The sequence below is a fragment of the Bufo bufo genome, chromosome 3 (genome assembly GCF_905171765.1).
Source record: "Bufo bufo chromosome 3, aBufBuf1.1, whole genome shotgun sequence".
NCBI classification, from domain to species: Eukaryota; Metazoa; Chordata; class Amphibia; order Anura; family Bufonidae; genus Bufo; species Bufo bufo.
The window spans coordinates 509,061,509-509,088,931 of NC_053391.1; the positions used below are offsets into that span (position 1 = coordinate 509,061,509).

Sequence of the window (27,423 nt, forward strand, 5' to 3'; positions counted from 1 at the left end):
ACTGTGTACAGTTCTGGGCTCCTGTAAACAGGTAGACATAGCAGAGCTGGAGAGGGTCCAGAGGAGGGCAACTAAAGTAATAACTGGAATAGGGCAACTACAGTACCCTGAAAGATTATCAAAATTAGGGTTATTCACTTTAGAAAAAAGATGACTGAGGGGAGATCTAATTACTATGTATAAATATATCAGGGGTCAGTACAGAGATCTCTTCCATCATCTATTTATCCCCAGGACTGTGACGAGGGGACATCCTCTGCGTCTGGAGGAAAGGTTTGTACACAAACATAGAAGAGGATTCTTTACGGTAAGAGCAGTGAGACTATGGTACTCTCTGCCTGAGGAGGTGGTGATGGTGAGTACAATAAAAGAAATTCAAGAGGGGCCTGGATGTATTTCTGGAGCGTAATAATATTACAGGCTATAGTTACTAGAGAGGGGTCGTTGATCCAGGGAGTTATTCTGATTGCCTGATTGGAGTTGGGAAGGAATTTTTTATTCCCCTAAAGTGGGGAAAATTGGCTTCTACCTCACAGTTTTTTTTTTTTGCCTTCCTCTGGATCAACTTGCAAGATGACAGGCCGAACTGGATGGACAGATGTCTTTTTTGGGCCTTATGTACTATGTTACTATGTTAGATCAAAAACAGAGAGAGTGAAGAACACTGCCACCTAGAGCTACCGGCGCAAAGTATATTTTCAGAGATCCTACCTGTTAAAATCTGATTTATGCACAAGGAAACCTTATCTTTAGAAAACATTTTAATATTTAAAATTATTTCTCAGTTGAAAAATACATTGATAATATGGAAACAAGCTTAGCTAGCAATTCTTCAATATAATATTATTCACAGAATTTGCTGTGAGGCTATCCGGGAATACAGCAGGGCTTTCCCAAGTCCCCCACCGATGCCCTTTGCATTTTTATGTGGACTATGATAGGATGCAGACTAGCAGACAGAAAAATAGCTGAGGGTAATTTCAACTTCCCATGATGGCATTCCTAGAATGTTGGATTACTCAGTGGTAGGGATGAGTGAATCGATATGTACAATTCAATCTTTTCATTAAATAGAGTCCTTCAGCTGAGGGGCTGTCCCCACTGCTGAAAAAGCCCCCCCTTGCCAACTGAAAGACAAGGGTGGACATCTCACCTGGCCCTGACAATCTTGCGTCAGCCACCAGTACTGAAGGAGCTACTGTTTATGCACCGCTACCCGAAAGTATAGCGGCAGATGCACAGTTGCTGCTTCGGCATCAAAAGCAGAATCTCTGCACTTGTTCGGCTACTCAGGGGAGCGGCGGTACTAATGTGAGATTGTCAGGATTGGGCAAGATGTTAAGCCCTGTCAATCAAAAGGCAAGGGGGAACTTCTTCATCAGCGAGGAACAACCCCTCTGCTGAAGAAATCTATTTAATGAAAAGACTGATTCACCCGTCTCTACTCAGTGGTTATTGGGAAAAGTTTCATTAAAAGGGTAATGAAGTGCAAAAAAAGTGGTCCCATGGACTGCATGTGCTGTAAAAAAAAATTACAGAACTTAAAGGCCCCTGCCAAGTATGCGGCAGCTCCCGTCCTGACCTCCCAGCACTGACCGGGTCGCATAGCATTATATTGATTTATGATGCTATGTAACCATTACAGTTCTGGAATGTACTGGATAACACTGACAGCATTAGGTCACTCTAAGGCCCCTTGCAGACGAGCGTTCCTCCCGCAGCGAGTCCGCATAGCAGCACCCAGCCTGACGGGATTCAGATAGCATCATAAATCAATATAATACTATGTAACCCTTACAGTTCTGGAATGTATTGGATAACACTGGCAACATTATGCCAGTGTTATCCAATACATTCCAGAACTGTAAGGGTTACATAGCATTATATTGATCTATGATGCTATGTGACCCCCGGCAGCGCTGGGAGTTCAGGCCAGGAGCTGCGTTGCGGACTCGCTGCGGTAGGAACGCTCGTCTTCAAGGGGCCTAAGGGTTACATAGCATCATAAATCAATATAATGCTATGCGACCCGGTCAGTGCTGGGAGGTCAGGGCGGGAGCTGCCGCATACTCGCATTGCGAGTCAGATGCGTGGAACTCGCTCATCTGAAAGAGGCCATACTCACCTCACCGATATCCCGCTGCTTCTGTTCTGATGGCTTCTGGGGTCACTGCACTCCACTTCCAGCCCCTGCCTCCACATGGCAGGAAATAGCGATTAATGCCATTCAGTCAATCCCTGCCTGTAGTGATGACCTGCCTCATCGGCTGGGCGGCAATCCCAGTAATTTCATGCTAAGCTGAGCAGGAGCAGAAAATGGAGTGAAGCAAGGACATATCAGAGTGGGAGACAAAGTCTCTTAAACTTACGTAGCAACCACTTGACTTTCTGTCTGGGTGAAGACCAGTTGGTAGATGTAGCTACTCTTAAGCTGGTCACAGGAGGTTTGTATATGTATCATACACCGCCTCTCTATTGTTACATGGCCCTTTTATGGTCTTCCACTCAGGTGGCTCCAGGGAGGAAATATGCAGAAACTCTAATTTTTTTCTTTGTTGTTTAGAGACACGTTTGAAAATAGGGCATAAAAATGGCAGCTCCTCCACTTTTTTCTGGTGGTAGTTCGGATATATAATTTTCATTGTGTTCTTTATAGAGATCAACTTACTGCAGTAAGAGCTAAGGTGGCATGAATAAAGTTCAGTCCACATTACTGAAGCTATGCAATTTCTGAAGGTACAAGCTTGTCAGCACGTTATCTGGAGGGTAGGGGAATTTCCTCATACGTTATCTTCACATAAGGAGGCTTCATTGGTAAATACCAGTATTCAAAGTTATAATACAGATAAAATGTCTTGTTTAAAATGACCTTCCCATATATATCTAGAATACTCAGGAGAAGTTGTGTAAAGGATTGATGGGATCTGTAAGGGAAGTAAAATTTTTGAATATCGGAAGCCAATGACTTATTTCCCTGTGGACCAAAGATTGAGCTTTCATTCCCTAGATACACAGGTTCTCCACTGAACAAGAATAGGCGAGTATAGTTGGTTGGTATATTTCTCTTAAACGTGGCACCAAGCTGAAAAAGCTTTTCGTAAGTTCGGAGCACAAACTTGCTGCAGTCATAGGAATCAAACCACACAGATGAGTTTGGTTCCAAAGATCCCTGCACAGTCCAAGTCTCATAATAAATGCCAGTGTTGTTATCCTCTCGTATCCATTTTGCCAACTGATTAAAAATGGAGCCTAAAGGAAACAAAAAGTAAATAATGATTTTTTTTTTTTAACCCCTTAAAGGGCCTTAAAATGGTTCTCTGGCCTAGGAGCCAACAGCCCCTATGGTCCTAACGTGTACCCCATAGAAAAAAAAAATATGCACTCACTTGTCCAAGGTCCCCCGTTCTTGTCTGTTTCTAGTCCCTTCAAGATCAGGAAGTGGAGGAAGTGGCTTGGATCTCTGACCAAAGAGGTCAACCACTGGCCTCAGTAGTCAGTTACATCTGCTTGAGAGATTCATCTCAGCAGAGGTGTATCATTCAAGCACAAGTGACTGCTGAGGCCTATGACTGGATGAAGCAGTCACAGGACCAAGCCATTTCCTGAGGGTGGAAGTGGCTGGGAACGACGCCACAAGTACTTAAAGCAGCACAGCAGGACCACGTTTTTTTTTTTTTTTTTTTTTTTTTTTTTTTTAAGTGGCACACATTAGGACCATAGGGATTGTTGGCTCATAGGCCAGACAAACCCTTTAAGGTCAAAGTATTTATTATCATTTCTCATTTTCTGATTCCAACAGACTTTTTGAATTAGTGAGTGGAGACTATTATTGCAGCATGAGGTGTCATTTTAAACTACACCATTTTGGGGTACATATAACATTAACATTTATTAACTCTTTCTTGGAGGAATGGAAAAACAAATTCTGCTGTTCCTCTTTTTTGCTTTTTATTTTGAGCCATTCACTTCGCAGCATAAATAACATTACCTTTATTCTGCGAGCTGATAGGATTATGGCAAAATATACCAAATATTTATAGGTTTGTTTATGTTACTTCTTTTGCACAACAAAATGTTTTAAAAATGTCTTTGTGTCTCCATATTTTGAAGCCATACGTTTACGGTTTATTTTTTGTGGGATTATGGCCTTTTGCTAATTTTTTTTTAGAAGGCAGGATAAACCAAAAAAACATTAATTCTGGCTCGATTCTGATAGAGAATTAAGACTGTGGACAGTAAGTGATAATAACGTCTGTAAGGCGCTGCGGAATATGTAAAATAAAGAAAGAAAAATGTGGATTGTTAGTGGATCTGATGTGGATGGCTTGAATGGAGCCTTATAAAGAAATCATGCCATGCATGCCCTTTACGACAACCATTCTGTATTTACAACACTAATTATATGGAGGACTGTAAAAATCATGATCATATAAATATGCCAGTCCTATTAAGCCCCTAACGCCATGTTGCAGTGAACCTTCCACCTCCATTACCTGATATTGTTGCTACTGATGCTAAAGTCCCGTTACTTTTCCAGTGCTGATCATCGATTCCTTCAAAGAAACACGCTGCTCCCTGATTGCACCAGAATGGCTGTGACATGCCAGGCCTGAGATGCGGGAAGGTGCAGTTACCCAGCTGGAAGAGTTCATACCATTCCGCTGTGTAATTCTTTCCAGTTAATGTGCTTCGGAAACCAATGGCGTCATGCATTATTTTCTGCAAGAAAAAAAAAACACAACAACAAAAAACAGAAATGTTTCATTAGAACTTAGTACTAGTATATGTGACCGCACATGGACCTATAGAATTACAAGGTGCTATTCACATCTCCATTTTTATGTAGGGCATGCACTACTTTGGTCTGGAGACACGTGGTACCGATGGTGATCAGATCTGGGTCCTACATGGACATCACTATAATAAAATCATCCGTGTGTTTCAGGCGCAACATGGACAATCTTTAATACAGACATCTGACCCTAAAAACCACCTCAGTCTTTTAAAACACTGACCCCATTACCAGGGTCTCATCTGGCTATGGCCTCATGCACACGACCGTTCCATTTTTTGTGGTCCGCAAACCGCAGATCCGCAAAAAACAGAATCCGCCCGTGTGCCTTCCGCAATTTGCGGAACGGAACGGGCGGCCCATTGTAGAAATGCCTATTCTTGTCCGCAAAACGGACAAGAATAGAACATGTTCTATTTTTTTTGCAGGGCCACGGAACGGAGCAACGGATGCGGACAGCACACAGAGTGCTGTCCGCATCTTTTGTGGCCCCATTGAAGTGAATGGGTCCGCATCCGAGCCGCAAAAAACTGCAGCTTGGATGCGGACCAAAACGGCTGTGTGCATGAGGCCTATAAAGAATCCATGGCTCACAAGACATACCAAGCTGCAAAAAATGCATTCCAGTATTGCCAAATGACAAACATCACCAAAGATGACTTAGGCTGTGTTCACACTGTGCTTGGCATGTATGTGTGAACTAAGCCACTGACTTCCATTGTAAGAAAAATGTATATTGTGCAGTCGTCTATGGATCTAGTCGTAAGGAGTCAGGACTATAGTTTCTAATACTGTTTGGAATAAAAAGGTTCGCCATCAATTACCAGCCAAATGTACGCTAAAAGTAGTCTTTGAATAATAGTAGTCTATGGATGCACTGGTGAATACACTGGGAAGTGTATCTGGTGTACACGCTAGGTACAGAGTCCAAGCAGAGTGTTTCAAATGTCCTCTTGTGCCATTGAGTCCAGGCGCAATGAAGATGAGCAGTGTGGAGTTGGAAGCAGCTGTACCAGGATCCGATAAGCCAACACACAGCATGCTGCAATATACACTGCCTGTCAAAAACAAACAAAAAAAAAAAAAAAACTCGCCACTGTTGCAAGCGAATTTCTAAAACAGCCACCAAAAAAAATTAAATAAAAATTATTCTCAATGGGGTTAAGGTCTGGACTCTGTGGTGGCCAATCAATGTGTGGAAATGATGTCTCATGGTCCCTGAACCACTCTTTCACAATTTGAGGCTGATGAATCCTGGCACGGTCATCTTGGAATATGCCCGTGCCATCAGGGAAGAACAAATCCATTGATGGAATAACCTGGTCCTTCAGTATGTTCAGGTAGTCATCTGACCTCATTCTTGGAGCACATACTGTTGCTGAACCTAGACCTGACCAACTGCAGCAACCCCAGATCATAGCACTGCCCCCACAGGCTTGTACAGTAGGCACTAGGCATGATGGGTGCATCACTTCATCTGCCTCTCTTCTTACCCTGATGCGCCCATCACTCTGGAACAGGGTAAATCCTAACTCATCAGACCACATCACCTTCTTCCATTGCTCCAGAGTCCAATATTTAGGCTCCATAGCAAATTGAAGCCTTTTTTCTGGTTTGCCTCACTGATTAGTGGTTTTCCTACGGCTACTCAGCTGTTCAGTCCCAATCTCTTGAGTTCCCTTCGCATTGTGCATGTGGAAATGCTCTTACTTTTACTATTAAACATAGACCCGAGTTCTACTGTTGTTTTTCTTCGATTTGATTATCACCAAACGTTTAGGTAATCGCCGATCACGATCATTCAGCATTTTTTTCCCGCCACATTTCTTCCTCGAATATGATGGGTCCCCACTATCCTTCCAGTTTTTAATAATGCGTTGAACAGTTCTTAACCCAAGTTTCTGCAATCTTCTTAGATGTTTTCTCTGCTTGATGCATGCCAATGAGTTGACCCTTCTCAAACAGACTAACATCTTTTCCACGACCACGAGATGTGTCTTTCGACATAGTTGTTTAAGAAATGAGAAGCAACTCTTGGGGTTAAATAACTTATTGCCAGCTGAAAGATAATCGCCCATTCAGTAATTATCCAATAGGAGGCTCATAACTATTTGCTTAGTTAAATCCAGGTGGCGACTTTTTTTTTGAACAGGCGGTGTATCATAGATTTCACAAGTGGAAAACTAAGAAGAGATCACCACTTAGGTAACTTCAGTGATAAAACAAAAAAAAGGGATAGCTGCAAATTGTGTATTAGCATTTTGCTTTCTTCAAGGCTCTCTACCCTTACAAATAATTTTCATACATTGTTCTATGACTCGTCAATAATCCATCAATCGTCGGGTCCAATTAATATCAGGTTCATGGAATTGTACTGCAGTAATAATAAAGGGATAACTTCCAGATGTCAAGCAGCTTTTCCCCTTCTCTACTAAAAGTTTTCGCACTGGCCACTAAGGCTAATAGGCACCACTTCTTAGTCTGTACAGATCACTTTACTGCAGTTATCTGCTTATCTCTCATTCTAATCCTGCCTGTATCGATATAACATTTGATAAAAACTATATGCAAAATATATGTGAAACTATATGCAAAAATCCTTGCACCTAGATCACAGGCTTTACTCCCAAATTTTGTTCACCCAGACCAAACAGGGTTTGTCTAAGGTAGAGAAGGTAGGGACAACGTCTATAAAATAATTAACGCTCTTTCTTCCAGAAATATCATTGGCCTTTATTATTATGATTAGGAACCGACGCAGAGAAGGCCTTTGAGAGGGTCTCCTGGCCATACATGGAAAACACCCTAGCCAAAATTCGGCATCCTGGTACACTTCATTCAAGCCATCATGACTATGTACAAAAACCCCAATGCATATATTAAAATCAATGGCACCCTTACCGAAAAAGATCTAATAAACAACGGAACAGGGTTGCCATCTTCCCCCCTGTTTATTAAGGCCATGGGGACCCTGTTACAGTCCATACATCAAAATAAAGATATCCAGGGCCTGGTCCACTGAGATAGGGAATACAAAAGGGTAAATTACTCTTACCGGTAATTGGATTTTCCAATAGCCTCCACAACGGCATTCCCAGGAGGGTGTCCCCGCCTCCAGGACAGGAAACAACGAGGAAGCACAGGATTTAAGGAGCCTCCTCCCCTTACCTTACCAGTCAATAAGAGAGGACACAGAAGTGATGCAGAAAAAATTATATATTATAGTAAACAAATTACATCATTCGTCTACATTCAAAATTTGGGAGGGAAACCAGTGCCGTTGTGGAGGCTATTGGAAAATCCAATTACCGGTAAGAGTAATTTACCCTTTTCCCCGGCGCCTCCACAACGACATTCCCAGGAGGACTAACAGAGTAATCAAATATCAGGGGGCGGTTATAGTAGATAGAACTTTACGACCAAAGGACAAGTCCTGATCCCTTACTACATCTAGCTTATAGTGCCTGAAAAAAGTCATAGGGTTAGCCCATGTGGCGGCCTTGCAGATTTTTTCCAGAGGGACCGCTTTCGTCTCTGCCCAGGATGAGGCCACTGCCCTTGTAGAATGAGCCCTCAATACCTCTGGTGGCTGACAGTTCTTGGTAACGTAGGCAGAGGATATTACGTTCCTAATCCATCTAGCTATGGTTGATTTGCTAGCCGCTTGCCCCTTATTAGGGCCCTGAAATTGCAGAAAGAGGCGGTCCGATTTTCTTAGCGGCTTAGTGGCTTGTAGGTAAGAAAGGACTGATCTCCTGACGTCCAGATTATGAAGAGTTCCCTCCAAGTCAGTAGATGGAGACTGAAAAAACGAAGGTAGGGAGACTTCCTGTTCCCGATGAAATCTGGATACCACCTTTGGGAGAAAGGCAGGACAGTGTCTGAGGATTATACGATCATCCAGAATTGTAAGATAGGGAGGCTTGCAAGAAAATGCTTGAATTTCCCCAACTCTTCTGGCAGAGGTTATGGCAACTAAAAAAACCGTCTTCATGGTGAGGAGCCTTAGAGGGATATTATCAATTGGCTCAAACGGAGGAGTAGTGAGAACAGACAGAACTAGGCCCAAGTCCCAGGGAGGAACCACCGGACGGGGGAAGAAGGAAGTTCTTACTGCCCCCTTCAAAAAACGTTTGATCAGAGGGGAATCTGTCAGTTTTACGTCCAAGAAGGCGCTGAGCGCGGAGATCTGTACTTTTAGAGTTGACGGGCGGAGGCCTTTTTCCAACCCAGCTTGCAGGAACTGGAGGACCTGAGGAACATCAGGAAAATCCACACTACCCAAAAAGGACAAGAAGGCATTCCAGGTTCTCAAGTAGATCCGGGAAGTTATGGGTTTTCTGCTTTTTAGCATCGTGGAAATAACCGCATCTGACAGGCCTTTCCGTTTTAGCAGGAGGCGTTCAGATTCCAGGCCGTCAAACTGAGTTGCTTTACACTGGGATGATTTATTGGTCCCTGGTGGAGTAGGTCTGGGTTTGACGGCAGTGTCCAATAAACTCCGGCTGATAGTTTGAGCAGGAGTGGAAACCAAGCCCTTTTCGGCCAGAAGGGGGCCACCATAATTACACGGACCCTCTCTTCCTGAGTTTTTACCAGGACTCTGGGAATGAGACTGAATGGAGGGAAGGCATAAAGGAGCTGTTTTGGCCATGGCCGGGAGAGGGCGTCTAGCCATACCGGATGATCTTTTTGCGAGAGGGAACAGAATTTTGTGACCTGCCTGTTGCTTTTGGTGGCAAATAGATCTAATACTGGGGTCCCCCACATCTGGCAGATCTGGATGAAAACGTGGTGATTTAGGGACCATTCGGTTTCTCTTATGAGATGTCGACTGAGATAATCGGCCACCACGTTCTTTTCCCCCTTGATATGTACCGCCGAAAGGGACAGAAGGTTTCTTTCTGCCCAACAGAAAATGTTTTTTGACACTTCCGCCAGTGAGCGACTTCTGGTTCCCCCTTGTTTGTTTACGTACGCCACCACTGTAGTGTTGTCCGTCAATATTTTTACGTTCTTTGGGGAGGTAGTTTTGAAAAGGGAAAGGAGAACTCTGTGGACAGCTGACAATTCCTTTAAATTTGAGGAGGCGTCCTGCATGTTTTTTTCCCAGGATCCTTGAACCACTGATCCTGAGGAATGACCTGAGTTGCTGGCGTCTGTTGTAATGACCATAACATCTTTTGGGCGCCAGTGAACCCCTACGCTCAGGTTTCCCTTTATTCTCCACCAGGTTAGTGACTGTTTTACCTGTCTGGGAACGTGAATTTTTCTGTCTAGAGACGAGTTCTTTCCGTCCCATGAGGATAGGAGAAAGGCCTGAAGGGCTCTTGTGTGACTTTGGGCCCACCTTACTGACGGGATTGTGGCCGTTAGCAGCCCTAGTACAGCCATGATGTCTCTTATCGAGGACCGATCCCTGGTGGAAAAATGAGACACTGTTTGGATTAAGTGAGATTGTTTGTCCTGAGGAAGGAAAGACATTAGATGCCTTGAGTCCAACAGCACCCCTAAAAATACCTTTTCCTGATTGGGGATAAGGTCTGATTTTTTTGGATTTATTATCCACCCTAGATCTGTAAGACAGTCCCGGATTTGCTTGAGGCGTGACTGTAGAAGTTGGCGCGACTCCGCAAACACCAGAAAGTCGTCCAGGTATGGACAGATCTGTACCCCCTGAAGGTGAAGAAATTTTGTGACTTCTGACATTATTTTTGAAAAAACTCTGGGAGCAGAGGATAGGCCGAAAGGAAGGGCTGTGAACTGAAAATGGGACAGCTTTCCTAGATAATAAATTGCAATCCTTAGAAAACGCTGATGACTATGGTATATTGGGACGTGGTAATAAGCGTCCTGAAGGTCGACAGTGGCCATAAAGCAGTCCTGTGGAAGGATCTGTGTGGTAGATTTTATGGTCTCCATTTTGAATCTCTTGTAAATGATGGACTTGTTTAAGGACTTTAAATTTATTATTAGGCGAAAGGAGCCGTTTGTTTTTTTTATCAAAAATATAGGGGAATAGAATCCTTCGCCGTGTTGTTCTTCTGGTACAGGGATGAGGACTCCTTTGAGGAGTAACGTAGTTATCGCTGACTCTAGGGACGCCTGTTTGTCGGGCTGCTGTATTTGGTTGAGAAAAAAATGTTTTGGGGGTGGGGAAACAAATTCTAGCTTTAGGCCTTCTCTTATGGTACAAGTGACCCAAGGGGAGGCATAAATTTCTTGCCAGGCGGAGGAGAATTGTTTTAGTCTGCCTCCTACCTGGATCAGCATGTCACTGGGTAGGGCGGGTAGAGGCCTCTGGCTTAAAAAGGTATCCCCTTCCTCTACCTCTAGAAGGTTGCCATCTTTTTGATCCGTCCCTTTTACTTTGATCCGCTCTTGACCTCTTCTGATTTTGAAAGGAACGCCTCTGTTGATAGTAACGATTATCAGATGGGAACCCTTTTTTTCTGTCGGAGGCCTTCTCCAGAATATCGTCAAGAGCGGAGCCAAATAACCTATCTCCCTCACATGGGATGGAGCATAGGCGGTTCTTAGATCCTGCGTCCCCCGTCCAGGAACGGAGCCATACTGCCCTACGGGTCGCATTGGCTAAAGCACTGCTTTTTGCAGAGAGTTTAACCAAGTCGGCCGAGGCATCCGCTAGAAAATTAGATGCTCTCTTTAAGGTGGGAAGGGAGTTCAAGATTTCTTCCCTGGACGTACCCCCTAACAGATTGCTTTCTAGCTGATCTAGCCACACTGAGAGGGTTCTGGCCGTACAAGTGGACGCTATGCTGGGGCGCAACATCGCAGTATTTGTCTCCCAGGATTTCCTTAACAGATTTTCGCATTTTTTGAAATACGGGCCACCGGAGCATCTATTTTGGGAGTTTTATCCCACAAATCAGAGTCAGACTCTGAAAAAGGGTATTTGCGCTTGAAGGCGGCTGATACAGTCCACCTTTTATCAGGATCCCTCCATTCCCTGGAAATAAGGGCTTTTATATTATCGTGGATGGGGAAGGATCTCTTCTTTTTTTCCCCCAACCCCTGAAAAATCTGATCGTGAAGGGACTGAGTCTCTTTTACATCTTCCAAATTAAGGGTAGATTTGATATCTTTTAGTAGGGATTGTGTTTCTTCGGGAAAGCACATAGGCCTCCCTGCAGCCTCCTCAGAGGATAAGGAGACCTGATCATCAAGTAACTCCCCTTCATCCAGATCCACTTGGTCTGATATTTCCAGATTTAGGGAACGGGAAGGCCCAGGGGAAAGCGCCAATTGTCTGGAATCAGCTGCAGCCTTAATTTCTTCTCTAATGAGGGTTCGCATGGACTCCACAAAGGAAGGAGATTCTTCTGAGATGACTTTCTCAATACATCTGGGGCAAAGGGTCTTTTTTGGATCCGACACCAAGCCTTTACGGCAACCACCACACTTTTTGCGCCCCGAATCCCCTTTGGTTTTAAGCTTTCTGGACTCACTGTCCTAAAGGGAATAAAACAAACTTTGTATAGGATAAAGGAGGGACCCAGAGTAAGGGTGATGAGGGGTAAGTATATAACATTACAGACACCCAGCGTGTAGGGGGAGGAGAGGTACAGGACTCCTTAACCCTATATATCTATGTGGAAACATAAAAGCATAGGGATGACTCCCCCAGGGAGGAGGCTTACCGGGCTTAGGGCCGAAACAGCGGGATCACCGGAGCGCTTTGACGACTCTCTGTCGCTGGAAGGCATCTCTGCAGAACGGCGGCGGTGATGAATGTGAGCTTCCTTTTAAATTTCCCGCCGCACGCAGGAGCCGTTTTCCCGCGAGAATCTCTTGCCCAAGGAGATCTCGTTCCGGTGACGTCACAACGCCCTATCCCGCGCGAGTTCCGGCGGACTCGCAAGCCTGGGGATGCCTGAGATTAGGACTTACTCCGCAGGATCGAGGAAGGGAGACAATGCGTCCCTGGAGCCCCCAATCCCTGCACCAGCCCTCCTAAATCACAGGGAAAAGACCAGGCTGGTGCGGTAGATAAATTCCTGGATAATCCCAGAAGTGGCTTCCACGCACGTCCGAGGACAGGAAACAACGACTGGTAAGGTAAGGGGAGGAGGCTCCTTAAATCCTGTGCTTCCTCGTTGTTTCCTGTCCTGGAGGCGGGGACACCCTCCTGGGAATGCCGTTGTGGAGGCGCCGGGTAAAATAGCAGCCTACGCTGACTACCTCCTCTTACTAATCTCAAACCCTGAAATAGCTGTCTCAAAATTAGACTCACTTTTGAAGATGTTTAGTGAAATTTCTAATTTCAAATTGAACATCAGCAAATCACAAGCTTAATATTACAATTGCCCCTGAACGTATACAACAAATAAAAAACAACTCCTCCTTTGAATGGCCTGATAACTTTATCAAATTTCTATGGATTAAAATATCGGCAAAAGTAAATCAGCTGTTCGGCCTTAACTACAAACCTCTACTTACATCTTTACTATCCATTATACATTCCTGGTTACCTGCATTCCTCTCATGGATTGGCAGAAAAAATATATACTAAATTCCATGATCATACCAAAAGCTACCTCCTCGAGGTCCTTCCAATCTCTCTACCAAAGAAGGTATTCCAACAGTTCGAGAGAATTTGGTCCATCTACATATGGGACAAAGTCAAACCTCGTATATCACGCAAAACTCTCCAATTCCCCCCTCACAAAGGTGTGAACGGATTCCCTTCAATACATAAGACTTATCGGGCAATTCATTTGAGCAGGATCATAGACTGGTTTCAGATGCCCCACTCACAAGGATTAGGTTCATCTGGAAGAGGGTCTAATCAAAATACCCCTAAGACACCTAATACTTACACAATCTCCTAATATATTGCAGCCATCTTCATTTGGGACACTTCCAACCGCTACAATGAAGGTTTGGAAGCACAATCACATTACTGATCTATGCTCCAAATTGCCCTCCCCATTAGTAACACTCAGAGTTTTTCCTCAGCTGAATTTAGGTCAGGAAAAGTCCACCTCTCATTCAAGAAAGCAGACAACTATCCAGCCAAGCTGCTGGACCGGGAGGGCACCTTTCTTTTGGCTTCTTAAATACCAGATCTATTAATCATTCCTTCTTAGAAGATAAACAGTACAAATACTCGTGTGAAGATATTCGCCTTTATCTAATTTTCAAGTGTAGAGCAATGACCCCTTTCCTGGTTCGAGTGGCTATGTGTCCAAGCAAAACCCCCATCCAAGTTAATCTCTACCATAAACAAACATTCCGTCCCTTTAGAGAACCCGTCCATTCCTTACTTCATCAGAGAGTGGGAAAGAGAATTACAAACCAAATTCTCACCCTCCCAAATTATATCACTTTTACGCAATCACAAACATATTTCTAGATGTGTGAAGATGCAAGAGAACTCTTACAAAATCCTCTCCATGTGGTATTTAACACCACTTAAGTTGAGTCAAATGTACGACACGACACAGCAGATGCAAATTGCTGGCGATGTTAGAGCATGAGGGGCCCTTTCCTACACATTTGGTGGGACTGCGAGACAATCAATTCTTTTTGGCAATAGATCTTTAAGACCACCAGCAAAGTCTATAGCTCTGCTCTTGCTGTAGCCCTCAGATGTAAATGGGAAAACTATACGGCTTTCTAACCACATGCTAGCAGCTGCTAGACTTCTAAACCCATTGCATAGAGATGTTCCCTCAACTCTACATTGGCTAAACGAGATGGACCAGATCTCCAGATTTGAAGAAATTTCTTCCTGGGAATCAAGGTCACACCTAGCTTTCTTTCTCGTATATGGTCACCTTGGTCCCGACACAGGGGACTTCTCTATGACTCCTGCCCTGCACCCTCTGTTTCTTAGCTCTCACATCCGGTCAAACTCCCACTTTTATTTCTAACGTGCGTCATACATCGCTCTCTATTAATATTTGGCCACTCTAACCCATTCTCTGATGTGCTGGCAAACCGAACTGATTAAGCCCGCCTAGGAGACGGTGGCGCCCCTTCCTTTTTCTATCATGTTAGGTGGCTTTAGTTCTCTACTTGTTGTAATGATGTCAAGATTACTTGAAAATGACAAGCTTCTGTAATTTTGATTCTTTCAATCGTGCACCTATATCAAGAAAGGAGCCTGCGCATGCGTAGCCGCCCTCCATTCACTTTCTATGTGGCCGCCAATAGAAATGAATGGGAGCAGTGGTCAGTCATACGCGGTGCGCTTCCATTCCCTTTTAATGGGGAGAGCGTTTGGTGGTGGCCGGACCGGAGTCCTCCAGCCACCACTTTGTGGAGCTTTGTTCCCGATATAGCGGCGGGTCCCAGCGGTGGATCCTAGCGATATGCCCCCATTGTCTGAGTTGAGACAACCCCTTTAATGTATAGCACCATGGAATTAATAGCACTTTAAAATAGATAATAATAATAATAACACTATAAAATCATACATACAAAGTGTCCAAGCATATCGCCATATTTGAATTCCCACACAGGTGCCTGTAGTCGGAAAACCTCGATGACATCTTCATTCTTCATAAGGGGAATAAATCCATCTGCATACCCAGTAGGGCAAAACGTGTATTGGGCTTGACAGTATGGATCAGACATTGGCCGATGGTCAAAACGCCTGGAAATAAAAACAAAAGCAATCTACTCCATACAGTCTAACTGTACATTCTCAAAAACAGTGGACAGGATAACGCCCCCTGGATACTATAACAAGAAGCTTTACAGTCACATTAAAACAAAAGGCCTCAGACTGAGAGTCTTCACATACGTCATTGGTCACTTTGAGGTGACTCCTAATGTTTGTAATAAATTCTAGTAGTGAGTATATTATTCCTTAAAGAGGACCTTTCAGTAGTTTAAAAACTAAAAACTAACTATATCAGTGGGCAGAGCGGCGCCCAGGGGTCCCCCTGCACTTACTAGTATGTCTGGGCGCCGCTCGGTTCGCCCGGTATAGGCTCCGGTGTGTGCAGCTCCCTCTTTTGTACGGGGCAGAGTTTTTGTATTAGGGTTGTCCCTTGCTGCAGCGCTGGCCAATCGTAGCGCACAGCTCATAGCCTGGGAGTCCCAGCATGCCTAGACTGCCTACAGCTATCATCCTACAGCAGGGCATGGGGGGAAAAATCATAGTTTTACAACAGCTGGAGAGCCGCAGGCTGGCCATCCCTGCTATATATCAATCTGCTCAGCTCCTCTTGCTCTGTAACATGCTGCCTACAGTTCAGAAGCCACATTCAATGTGACAGGTTGCCTTTAAAGAGAACCTGTCACCAAAAAATGCAATACAATCTGAAAGCACCATGTTCTAGAGCAGGAGAACCTGAGCAGATTAATGCATGTGTGGGAAAAGATTCAGTAAAACTTGTAATTTATCCATTTACATCTGCAGTCCTGTAAAGTGTTATCGGTACAGGAGGGAGGTGTCTGTCTCTGTATGTACACTAAATACACCCAATGCTATCAATCACTGATAGCTCCTCCCACCTGCACTGACGCTGTTAACAGATGGTAGAAAAAGCAGAGATGTAAATGTAGAAATTACAGGTTTTACTGAATCTTTTCTCACAAAAATATACATCAATCTGCTCCTTCTGCTCTATAACATGGTGCTTTCAGACTGTATTGCATTTTTTGGTGAAAGGTCCTCTTTAAAGGGGTTCAGCAGTTCTTTTAAAATGATGATCTATCCTCTGGATAGATCATCAGCATCTGATCGGCGGGGGTCCGACACCCCTGCCGATCAGCTGTTTGAGAAGGCAGCGGTGCTCCAGGCGCACCGCGGCCTTCTCTCGGTTCCCTCAGGCCCAGTGACGTCACAACTAGTATCACTGGCCTGGGCAGGGCTAAGTTCTGTTCACTTGAATGGAGCTTAGCCGCCCCCAGGCCAGTGATACTAGTCGTGACGTCACTGGGCCAGTGGTAAACAGTGAGAAGACCGCGGCGCTACTGCCAGCGCCGCTGCCTTCTCAAACAGCTGATCAGCAGGGGTCCCGGGTGTCAGACCCCCGCCAATCAGATGCTGATGATCTATCCAGAGGATAGATGAGCTGCAGTAACCTGGCATGGCCACTACACTTTGAATGAAGCTCCACTTCCAGCTCCATTCAAAGCGCTAAACCCAGCACCAGAGGCTGCAGGATACAAATGAATGGGGGAAGGATGCCGGACATCCACTGATCAGATATTGATAACCTATCCTATAGGTCATCTATATCAGGAGCCTGGAAAACCCCTTTAAGAAGTGGTCTATTTAAGGCCTTTAGAGCCAAGTAATTCTTCCACTGAGAAATTTCTAAAGCTATAACTTTATTTTTCTGTTGACAAAGCTGTATTTGAGCTGTTTTTCCTAAGAAAAGTTATAGCCCAACACTGACTGCTGTAATGGCTGGGGGGCTTGCTCTGGTACTCCAACAGAAATCCCCTGGAGCAGCAGCACACATTTCCAACAAGCCGCTCCGTCCATTACAGGGGACTCAACGTTCTTCTAAAAGAGGGGGTCCCGGTGGTAGGAACCCAACGGATCTAATAGTTATTATAAATTTATATAACTGGAATAACCCTTTAATAAAAGTTAACCAAGTGACATGTACTGTACCTCCAAACTGTGCCACAAAAAAATATAACTGCCTGTATGCAACAACAAAAAAAACTAAAATCCTGGGGCCTTAACACTAAAATAATACTTTAGAGGTTAAAGTGACTCCTATCCACAGGACAGGGAATAACTAACTGATCAGTGGCGGACCAGCTACTGGCACCCCCACCAAACCAGAGTATGAGGGTCCTGCTTTCCGTTTCCTGGAGTGACAAGCCAAGCATGTACAAGGCTGCGCCATTCATTTTCCATTGGACCATTGGAGAGCAAGAAAAAAAAAAAAAGACTAAAATCAATAATCATTGTTAAACTGAAACAGTAGTAAGGTTGCAAGTACTCATAGTGGTAGTGTGACATGCAGCAAAACAGCAAGTGGTTTTAACCCCTTAAGGACCCTTGCCGTACATGTACGTCACAGCTGGATGTGACTTAAGGACCAGCGACGTACATGTACGGCACAAGGTCCGCCGGGTGCTGGGAGGGAATCGCAGGGGGTAATCGGGGCACCATTGCTGCTCTTACCGGCAGGCATCCATGACAGATAAAGGCAGGATGGTGCAGCACCACCCCCCTGAAGCTCCAAGCGCTGCAATTGGCCAGTCAATGAAGGCCGGCACATCGCAGCACCGGAGCAGTATGGAGCTGCGGGGCGGGTGGGGGTGACCGGTGCTGAATCGGTCTTCACCTGTTTCCTCCGATGTGAGGCAGAGGACACCAATGTTTGGCGTCCCCTGCCAGCGCTGCGATTGGCTGGAACAACGCTCCAGCCAATGGCAGCGCTATAGCTGCACAGGAAAGGCCTGAACCTGTCTGCATGCAGCCATTCTAGCTGGTGACTGCATGCAGAGAGGTTCTGTGCTTTTCTGTGCTGCTTGTTGGCTTGCTGGGACTTGTGGTGCATTGACACGGATTTCAAATTTTCCTGCTGAAGGAAGAAGAAAAAAAGGAATTGCTGCACTGATTTTATTTTTTTTATTTGCAGCTGTTCCAGATCCCTAAACGACCCTCCATACCTGTCCCTTCCCGCCGCCCCCACCCCGTTCTTTTTTTATGGACGCCATTTGGTCCGTGCGCTTTTTTTTTTTTTTTTTTTACAATTTTCCAGCTCTGTACCACTTTTTCTGCGTGTGAGCTGTGACCGGCAAGTGCTGTTCAGTGCATACCTGTCTGATCAGCACCTGGGGATTATTCTTTGCGCTTTTTTTTTTTTTTTTTCACGTCCGTGTTCAAAAAGAATATATAAGAGTATATATACATACATACATATATACATACACACAGTACAGACCGAAAGTTTGGACACACCTTCTCATTTAAAGAGTTTTCTTTGGACACACTATAAAAGGCATCAAAACTATGAATTAACACATGTGGAATTATATACATAACAAACAAGTGTGAAACAACTGAAAATATGTCATATTCTAGGTTCTTCAAAGTAGCCACCTTTTGCTTTGATTACTGCTTTGCAGACTCTTGGCATTCTCTTGATGAGCTTCAAGAGGTAGTCCCTTGAAATGGTCTTCCAACAGTCTTGAAGGAGTTCCCAGAGATGCTTAGCACTTGTTGGCCCTTTTGCCTTCACTCTGCAGTCCAGCTCACCCCAAACCATCTCGATTGGGTTCAGGTCCGGTTACTGTGGAGGCCAGGTCATCTGGCGCAGCACCCCATCACTCTCCTTCATGGTCAAATAGCCCTTACTTTCAAAGTTTTCCCAATTTTTCGGCTGACTGACTGACCTTCATTTCTTAAAGTAATGCTGGCCACTCGTTTTTCTTTACTTAGCTGCAAATACAAATTCTAACAGTCTATTCAGTAGGACTATCAGCTGTGTATCCACCTGACTTCTCCTCAACGCCACTGATGGTCCTAACCCCACTTATTAAACCTGACAGGGCACACCTGTGAAGTGAAAACCATTTCAGGGGACTACCTCTTGAAGCTCATCAAGAGAATGCCAAGAGTGTGCAAAGCAGTAATCAAAGCAAAAGGTGGCTACTTTGAAGAACCTAGAATATGACATATTTTCAGTTGTTTCACACTTGTTTGTTATGTATATAATTCCACATGTGTTAATTCATAGTTTTGATGCCTTCATAGTCATGAAAATAAAGAAAACTCTTTGAATGAGAAGGTGTGTCCAAACTCTTGGTCTGTACTAATATATATATATATTTATTATAAGTTAATTATTAGCCATTGTTCACTGTAGTGAATTTTTATACTAGTTTTTGCACGCACAATCAGTAGTGTTTGTGTGTGTATATATATATATATATATATATATATATATATATATATATATATATATATATATATATATATATCAGGGCTCGACAAATCCCAGACGCCAGGTCGACCAGGAATTTAGTCCTGGCGCTTGGGTATTTGTCAGCCCGTTTTCAAAGGTGCCCGGGGCGATGGGTGCGGAGCTGCCGTTCTGTCCGGAGGCAGTACCGTGTGAAACAGCTCTGTCACAGCACACAATAGCAGAGACGCTGGCAGCAGGGAGGGGAGGGGCTCGGGAGGAGTGTAATCTGATCCTAGAGTGAAGCTGCTTCTGCCAGCCCCTCCCCTCCCCGCCCACCAACCAATCAGAGCTGAGGCAAGGCAAGCACTAGCAGCTCTGAGTCACTGACACAAGTACAGGGAGTCTAAGGCCTCTTTCACACTTGCGTTGTCCGGATCCGGCGTGTACTCCACTTGCCGGAATTACACTCCGGATCCGGAAAAACGCAAGTGTACTGAAAGCATTTGAAGACGGAACCGTCTTCCAAATGCTTTCAGTGTTACTATGGCACCCAGGACGCTATTAAAGTCCTGGTTGCCATAGTAGGAGCGGGGAGCGGGGGAGCGGTATACTTACAGTCCGTGCGGCTCCCGGGGCGCTCCAGAGTGACGTCAGAGCGCCCCATGCGCATGGATGACGTGATCCATGTGATCACGTGATCCATGCGCTTGGGGCGCCCTGACGTCACTCTGGAGCGCCCGGGGAGCCGCACGGACGGTAAGTACACTGCTCCCCCGCTCCCCGCTACACTTACCATGGCTGTCAGGACTTTAGCGTCCCGGCAGCCATGGTAACCACTCTGAAAAAGCTAAATGTCGGCTCCGGCAATGCGCCGAAACGACGTTTAGCTTAAGGCCGGATCCGGATCAATGCCTTCCAATGGGCATTAATTCCGGATCCGGCCTTGCGGCAAGTGTTCCGGATTTTTGGCCGGAGCAAAAAGCGCAGCATGCTGCGGTATTTTCTCCGGCCAACAAACGTTCCGTACCGGAACTGAAGACATCCTGATGCATCCTGAACGGATTTCTCTCCATTCAGAATGCATTAGGATAATCCTGATCAGGATTCTTCCGGCATAGAGCCCCGACGACGGAACTCTATGCCGGAAGACAATAACGCAGGTGTGAAAGAGCCCTAAGTAACAAAGAATCGAATGAGTCACAGAATCTAAAGATCCGACTCAGTTAGTGACTCATTCGATTCTTTGAGTTAAAAGAACCGTCAGTCAGACTCTAGAACAGGTTACACTGAGGCTGTCGCTGATGCTTTTGCAGTAGTGATAAGATTAGGGACAGGAGCAGAGAGATGAGAGAAGTGACAGGACACAGTTTAGATTACAGTTTGAATTAACCCTTTAGGATCAAATTGGCTTCTCAAGGAGATCTATATGTTAAAGGCATCCCTTCTTCTGTCTCATTCAGTAGCTATAGAACTAAGGCTACTTTCACACTTGCGGCAGGATGGATGCGGCAGGCTGTTCACCCTGTCGGATCCGTCCTTCCGCTGTTTCGCCGGACCGCAGCTCTGTCCCCATTGACTATAATAGGGGCAGAGCTCTGGCGCAGCACGGCAGTGCATGGTGAAAGGCCGCCGGACTAAAAGTCCTGCATGTCCAACTTTTTAGTCCGGCGGCCTCTTACCGCGAACTGCCATGCTGCGCCGCAGCTCCACCCCCGTCCCCATTATAGTCAATAGGGTCCGGGGATAGAGCGGCAGTATATGTAACATGGTATACAGCATTATTGGGGGGGCTCTATGGAGAAGTGGGGGGGGGGGCACCTACTAGGGGCTTTATGATGCGGCTCCGCCTGGCTCCTAACTTTTTTAGCTGGCTCCTAGATTCCAAGGAAATTTGTCAAGCCCTGATATATATATATATATATATATAGATATATATATATATATATATATATACACACACACATATATACACACACACACACACACACTCACCTAAAGAATTATTAGGAACACCATACTAATACAGTGTTGGACCCCCTTTTGCCTTCAGAACTGCCTTAATTCTACGTGGCATTGATTCAACAAGGTGCTGATAGCATTCTTTAGAAATGTTGGCCCATATTGATAGGATAGCATCTTGCAGTTGATGGAGATTTGAGGGATGCACATCCAGGGCACGAAGCTCCTGTTCCACCACATCCCAAAGATGCTCTATTGGGTTGAGATCTGGTGACTGTGGGGGCCATTTTAGTACAGTGAACTCATTGTCATGTTCAAGAAACCAATTTGAAATGATTCGAGCTTTGTGACATGGTGCATTATCCTGCTGGAAGTAGCCATCAGAGGATGGATACATGTTCTCATTCTGTTTACGCCAAATTCGGACTCTACCATTGGAATGTATCAACAGAAATCGAGACTCAACAGACCAGGCAACATTTTTCCAGTCTTCAACAGTCCAATTTTGGTGAGCTCGTGCAAATTGTAGCCTCTTTTTCCTATTTGTAGTGGAGATGAGTGGTACCCGGTGGGGTCTTCTGCTGTTGTAGCCCATCCGCCTCAAGGTTGTGCGTGTTGTGGCTTCACAAATGCTTTGCTGCATACCTCGGTTGTAACGAGTGGTTATTTCAGTCAACGTTGCTCTTCTATCAGCTTGAATCAGTCGTCCCATTCTCCTCTGGCCTCTAGCATCCACAAGGCATTTTTGCCCACAGGACTGCCGCATACTGGATGTTTTTCCCTTTTCACACCATTCTTTGTAAACCCTAGAAATGGTTGTGCGTGAAAATCCCAGTAACTGAGCAGATTGTGAAATACTCAGACCAGCCCGTCTGGCACCAACAACCATGCCACGCTCAAAATTGCTTAAATCACCTTTCTTTCCCATTCTGACATTCAGTTTGGAGTTCAGGAGATTGTCTTGACCAGGACCACCCCCCTAAATGCATTGAAGCAACTGCCATGTGATTGGTTGACTAGATAATTGCATTAATGAGAAATAGAACAGGTGTTCCTAATAATTCTTTAGGCGAGTGTATATATATAAATTTCAGTTAGTGTCAGTTTAGAACTTTGCATTTGTAAACTCAGTTTTGAATAGCTTGAGGGGTGTAGTTTCTAAAATGGGGCGATTTATGGGTGGTTTCTAATATGTAAGCCCCACAAAGTGACTTCATAACTGAACTGGTACTTAGAAAATCGGGTTTTGCAAATTTCCTTAAAAATTTTAAGGTTGTTTCTAAACTTCTAAGCGTTCTAACGTCCCCAAAAAAAATAAAATGTCAATTCAAAAATGATCCAAACATGAAGTAGACATATGGGGAATGTAAAGTAATAACTATTTCTGGAGGTATTACTATTCATTTTAAAAGTAGAGAAATCGAGATTTGCTAATTTTTCTCAAAAAATTTGGTATTTTTATTATAAATAAAAATGAAATATTTTGACTCAAATTTACTAGTCATGAAGTATTTTGGTTGCATGGTTTGGACAGGTGAAGCACATCTTCTGAAATGTCAACAGATAGGGCCAGCTGGGACTCCACAACCAAAGTGGTTCAGGGTAGGGATGGGCGATATGGCCTAAAATCTATACTGCGAGATAATTTTAAGCATGTGCGATATGCGATATATATCACAATATATTGTTTTCTATATTTGGGGGGGGGGGGGGGTGGTGTTTAAACTTTTTTTTTTTTACTTTTTATTTAATAACTATTAGCCTACTTAAGGGCTAGAGCCCTTGTCATATTCACCGTAATAGAGCTCTATTAGGGTAAATAGGACTTCACACTCTCCCTGCTGCCCTGTGCTTTGTGCACACAACAGCAGGGAGCTGACCATGGCAGCCAGCCTCTCATGTGCCCCCCAGCCTCTGATCCACCCCCCAGCCTCTCATGTTCCACCCCCCCCGCCTCTGATCAACCTCTCATGTGCCCCACCATCCTCTCCCTCTTATCAGCCCCCTCTGGTAACTCAAACCTCCCCCCCAGTGTAATGCTGGGGCTCCGATCGGTTACCATGGCAGCCAGGAGTCACGCTACTGAAGTCCTGGCTGCCATGGTATGTTAGTGAGCAGCATTATACTCACATGCGCCGTGGCCGCCGGTCGCTCCTTCTCATAGGTCTGCGCCGCACAGACAGAAGAAGGAGCGACCGGCGGCCACGGCGCACGTGAGTATAATGCTGCTCACTAACATACCATGGCAGCCAGGACTTCAGTAGCGTGACTCCTGGCTGCCATGGTAACCGATCGGAGCCCCAGCATTACACTGCTGGGACTCCGATCGGAACTGCCCACTGCCACCAATGATGGGGGGGAGGAGGGGGACCCTGTGGGATATGGCCGGCACATTCATTGGTGGCGCAGTGGCCACAGTCCCTCCCCTCCTCCTCTGTCCTCATTGGTGTTCAGCAGCAGCCGCGCACAGTGGGGAGGGAGGGACTCCCTCCTTCTCCACTGTGCCGGCTCAGGAGAACATGGTGCGCGCCGAGAGCGCGATCATATCGCGGTCCGGCGAAAATCCATATCGTGGCTTAAATTTATATCGCATATCGCCCACCCCTAGTTCAGGGTGCTCTACCCAGCATGTACACTGCAGGGCATACAGATATATGAAGAAGTGGGGTCCTATACTAGGAACCCCCTCCCCATAAGGTAGGCTTTCTTGACCACTTATGACATGCAATGTCTTGTGATGCATTCTCACATGAACACACCGCAAACTCCCATGCAATAAGCACAGAAAAGTACATGTAATAAACAATGCAGCTTTACATCTCTGTTCACATTGTGTCTGAGCCCTACATTTGCTGCATACGCGTTAGGCTACTTTCACACTGGCGTTTCTGGGTCCGCTTGTGAGATCCGTTTCAGGGCTCTCACAAGCGGCCCAAAACGGATCAGTTTAGCCCCAATGCATTCTGAATGGATAAGGATGAGTTCAGAATGCATCAATTTGGCTGCGTTTGGTCTCCGTTGCGTTTTTTTAGGCGGTCACGAAAACACAGCTTGCAGCGTTTTGGTGACCGTCTGACTATGCAGAGCCAAATGGATCCGTCTAGCCTTACAATGTAAGTCAATGGGGACAGATCCGTTTTTCACTGACACAAAATCTGCAATTGAAAACGGATCCGTACCCCATTGACTATAAATGTAAGTCAAGACGTTTTTACTTAGACTTTTTTTTTATGAATAATGCGAACGGATCTGTTATTAACGGATACCAGCGTTTGCATTATTCGTGCGGATCCGTCTGTGCAGATACCAGACGGATCCGCACAAAACGCGAGTGTGAAAGTAGCCTTAAACATATCCATAGGGCTCCACTTACCTCACAGAAGCCAAGAGTGTCCTTTTGGCCCCCGTCAGGCTTGTATATGTTACAGTATGCATTCTTTTACAATGGGAGTTAATAGGTAATTGCCTACAGTCAGCAAAACTCTGGAGTCCTGAAGTATACGTCTGACGGAAGACGAGTTGAATGCTGCCTTCTTTGTAAAGACCTGTACAAAATTTTAAATCACACTGTGACTTCATCACATATGGCGAAGAACATAAAAAATGTAAAAAAAAAGAAAAAAAGTTTTTCCAAATTTTTTTCCAGCTTTCCACTACAACCACTAAAGGTGCCATAAAAAAAAATGTCCCGCAAAAAAAAAAAAAAAAAGCCCTCATATGGCTATGTGAATGGAAAAATAAATAAGTTATGACTCTGGGAAGGTCGAGAATAAAAAACCAAAAAAAAAAAAAAAGGAAGGGTCCGGGAGGGGTTAACAGAGCTCCGAAATGTATTGTGATCACATGAAATCATGCGTACACCTTTTGTTTCATGTGCTCACATTAGGATATAGGAGACGCAAGTGCGTTAGTTATTTATTGCCAAGGAGTCCTGGCCTTGGAGTGAAGAGGCCCTCACCCTGAAGGTAATAGGTTAAAAACAAGCCTTTAGATGGAAATGTCAACAGAATAATAAAAAAAAACTCAGGATCCTTAAAGGGGTTGTCTAGCAGATGTGTGCCTGAAATTGGATAGGGGATAAGTGTCTGACCAGTGGAAGTTTGAGCCCCCGCTCTTTCCCATTCTAATGGAGTGGCGGTCATGCATGGGTGCTGCCGATCCATTCAGCTCTGTGGGGTCATCAGCAGTAGCTGAATGGAGAGCATGGGTCCCTGTTCTCATGTGGCAGGTGTGGACAGGACATAGACCCTACAGGGAAATTTCCCAGGGGGCCGCCAGAGTCCTCCTCACGGCCGCTGTCCAGGTACATAATGATCTGATGCTTAAGCACCTGGCCAACCGTGCGGCACTGCTGGCCCCGCCGACTTGTGTTGCCCAACCTTCTGCCACTTTGGACTCTCCTACAACATGAGGCCACTTTTAGGTTTTTTTTCCCTTTAAGTTCCCAGTCCGACCCTTGACAAGCAACCCCTTTAAAAGAAATCACTTGGTTCGGGGCCACTAAATGATCAGCATGTCCTTATGCAGCTGGGGTCCAGCTTTCTAAAGATGCTCCTGTCGCTGAATTTTGCAGTAACTCTATAACGCCGCGTTCACATCACATTTTTAAAGGACTTTGGAGGATGGAAAATTGTGGTGGGCACTGCGGCAAAATTTGGTAGGTAGGCGGTTGTGTGGTGTCTGCCTAGCACTGTTCTCAGGTGGAGGCAGAACTGCAGTACATGGGCCGGAGGTTTAAAGTCAGGACCGCAGTGACCTTCTTGGCATGCTGTCCGAACAGACGCGGCTGCGGGTGTCCATTCCAATGGCGCTCAGCCACAAGCAGGTCTGCGGCATCTCAAAGCGAACAACCACAGCAGAAACCACTGGGATAATAGAATATCCAGCGGATTATAACCGCATCAACATCAGACATGTGAACAGACACTAACAATAAGGGGCCTGAGCTGCACCAGGGCATACTGGTGGACTAGTGCCCCCAAACATAGTAACAGGTTTTCTTTAAGGGGTTAAAAGTTCTCCAAAACAGAGGCATAAGGTGATGAAGGGCTTCACGTACCTGTACGGCACCGGCCACTGCCGCTCTCCAGCGGTGCCGCACACTAACAGCCCCGTCCACAGCAGTACCGCTGCCGCCCGCTGCGGCTTGGTCTGAACGCAGCGACCCATGCCAACACCGAGCCCCGTGTAATGCTCGCTGCTCCTTCCTCACCACACTGCTCTATCATATGACCAGGAAGACGCGCGCACACAGATAGTCTGCGGCCTGCCTTACATTCACACCCTGCCTGCTCCTGCACGAGCTTCAACAGTTTAATATAGAAGCACCAGCAACACAGCGGGACCAGACATAGACGTGTACGCTGCAGCTTTATTTATCAAGAAGTCATCCCGCCAGGATCAAACATGGCCGAAAAGCATTCAGGGAACCTGCAGAGAGCTCCTGATGACGTCACTGCCACGCGACGCAAGGTCATGTGATCGTCACATGATTCAAAGCCGTGATAGCGCCCTATGTAGCGGGACACAGCCAGAAAACTCTCCAGCTCCCCCTGCTGCCAGTCCTCCAAGTGCGCAAAAGACCCTTTTTGTGCCAGCAGCTATTGTGCATTGGATCCTGTGGGCTGATAATTTACCAGTCATTTGTAATCTAATGCAGGTTAGGGAAGCAATAGTGACACTTTATATCTGTAAACAATAACTGCCTGGCAGACAAAGGGTCAAATACAGCGCAAGCACCAGCTCTCATGCTGCTCTGTCCATCCATTTATTATGACATTTTGCATACCCACTGACTTCACCGGGGTCTGCTTTCATACTTTG

General features: G+C 45.3%; 1 protein-coding gene across 1 annotated transcript; it reads right to left on the reverse strand.

The window, feature by feature from the left end:
• Window positions 1-1,926: 1,926 nt before the first annotated feature.
• On the reverse strand, window positions 1,927-26,929 carry CLN5 (CLN5 intracellular trafficking protein). Its single transcript, XM_040425341.1, has 4 exons — window positions 26,660-26,929; window positions 15,239-15,413; window positions 4,494-4,719; window positions 1,927-3,249 (listed from the first exon to the last, which is right to left on the reverse strand). The coding sequence occupies exons 1-4, from the start codon at window positions 26,767-26,769 to the stop codon at window positions 2,756-2,758; spliced, it is 1,005 nt and encodes a 334-aa protein (XP_040281275.1). The 5' UTR covers window positions 26,770-26,929; the 3' UTR covers window positions 1,927-2,755.
• Between the last annotated feature and the right edge of the window lie 494 nt (window positions 26,930-27,423).

Bases quoted from the DNA above. Each gene is read 5' to 3' on its own strand.
- CLN5 (XM_040425341.1), bottom strand. From the start codon at position 26,769: ATGGGTCGCTGCGTTCAGACCAAGCCGCAGCGGGCGGCAGCGGTACTG. The intron at 4,720-15,238 runs GTATGTATGATT...TTTTTCTTGCAG, and splicing joins GCGATATGCTTGGACACTTT to AAAATAATGCATGACGCCAT. The intron at 3,250-4,493 runs GTAATGGAGGTG...TGTTTCCTTTAG, and splicing joins ATCAGTAGCAACAATATCAG to GCTCCATTTTTAATCAGTTG.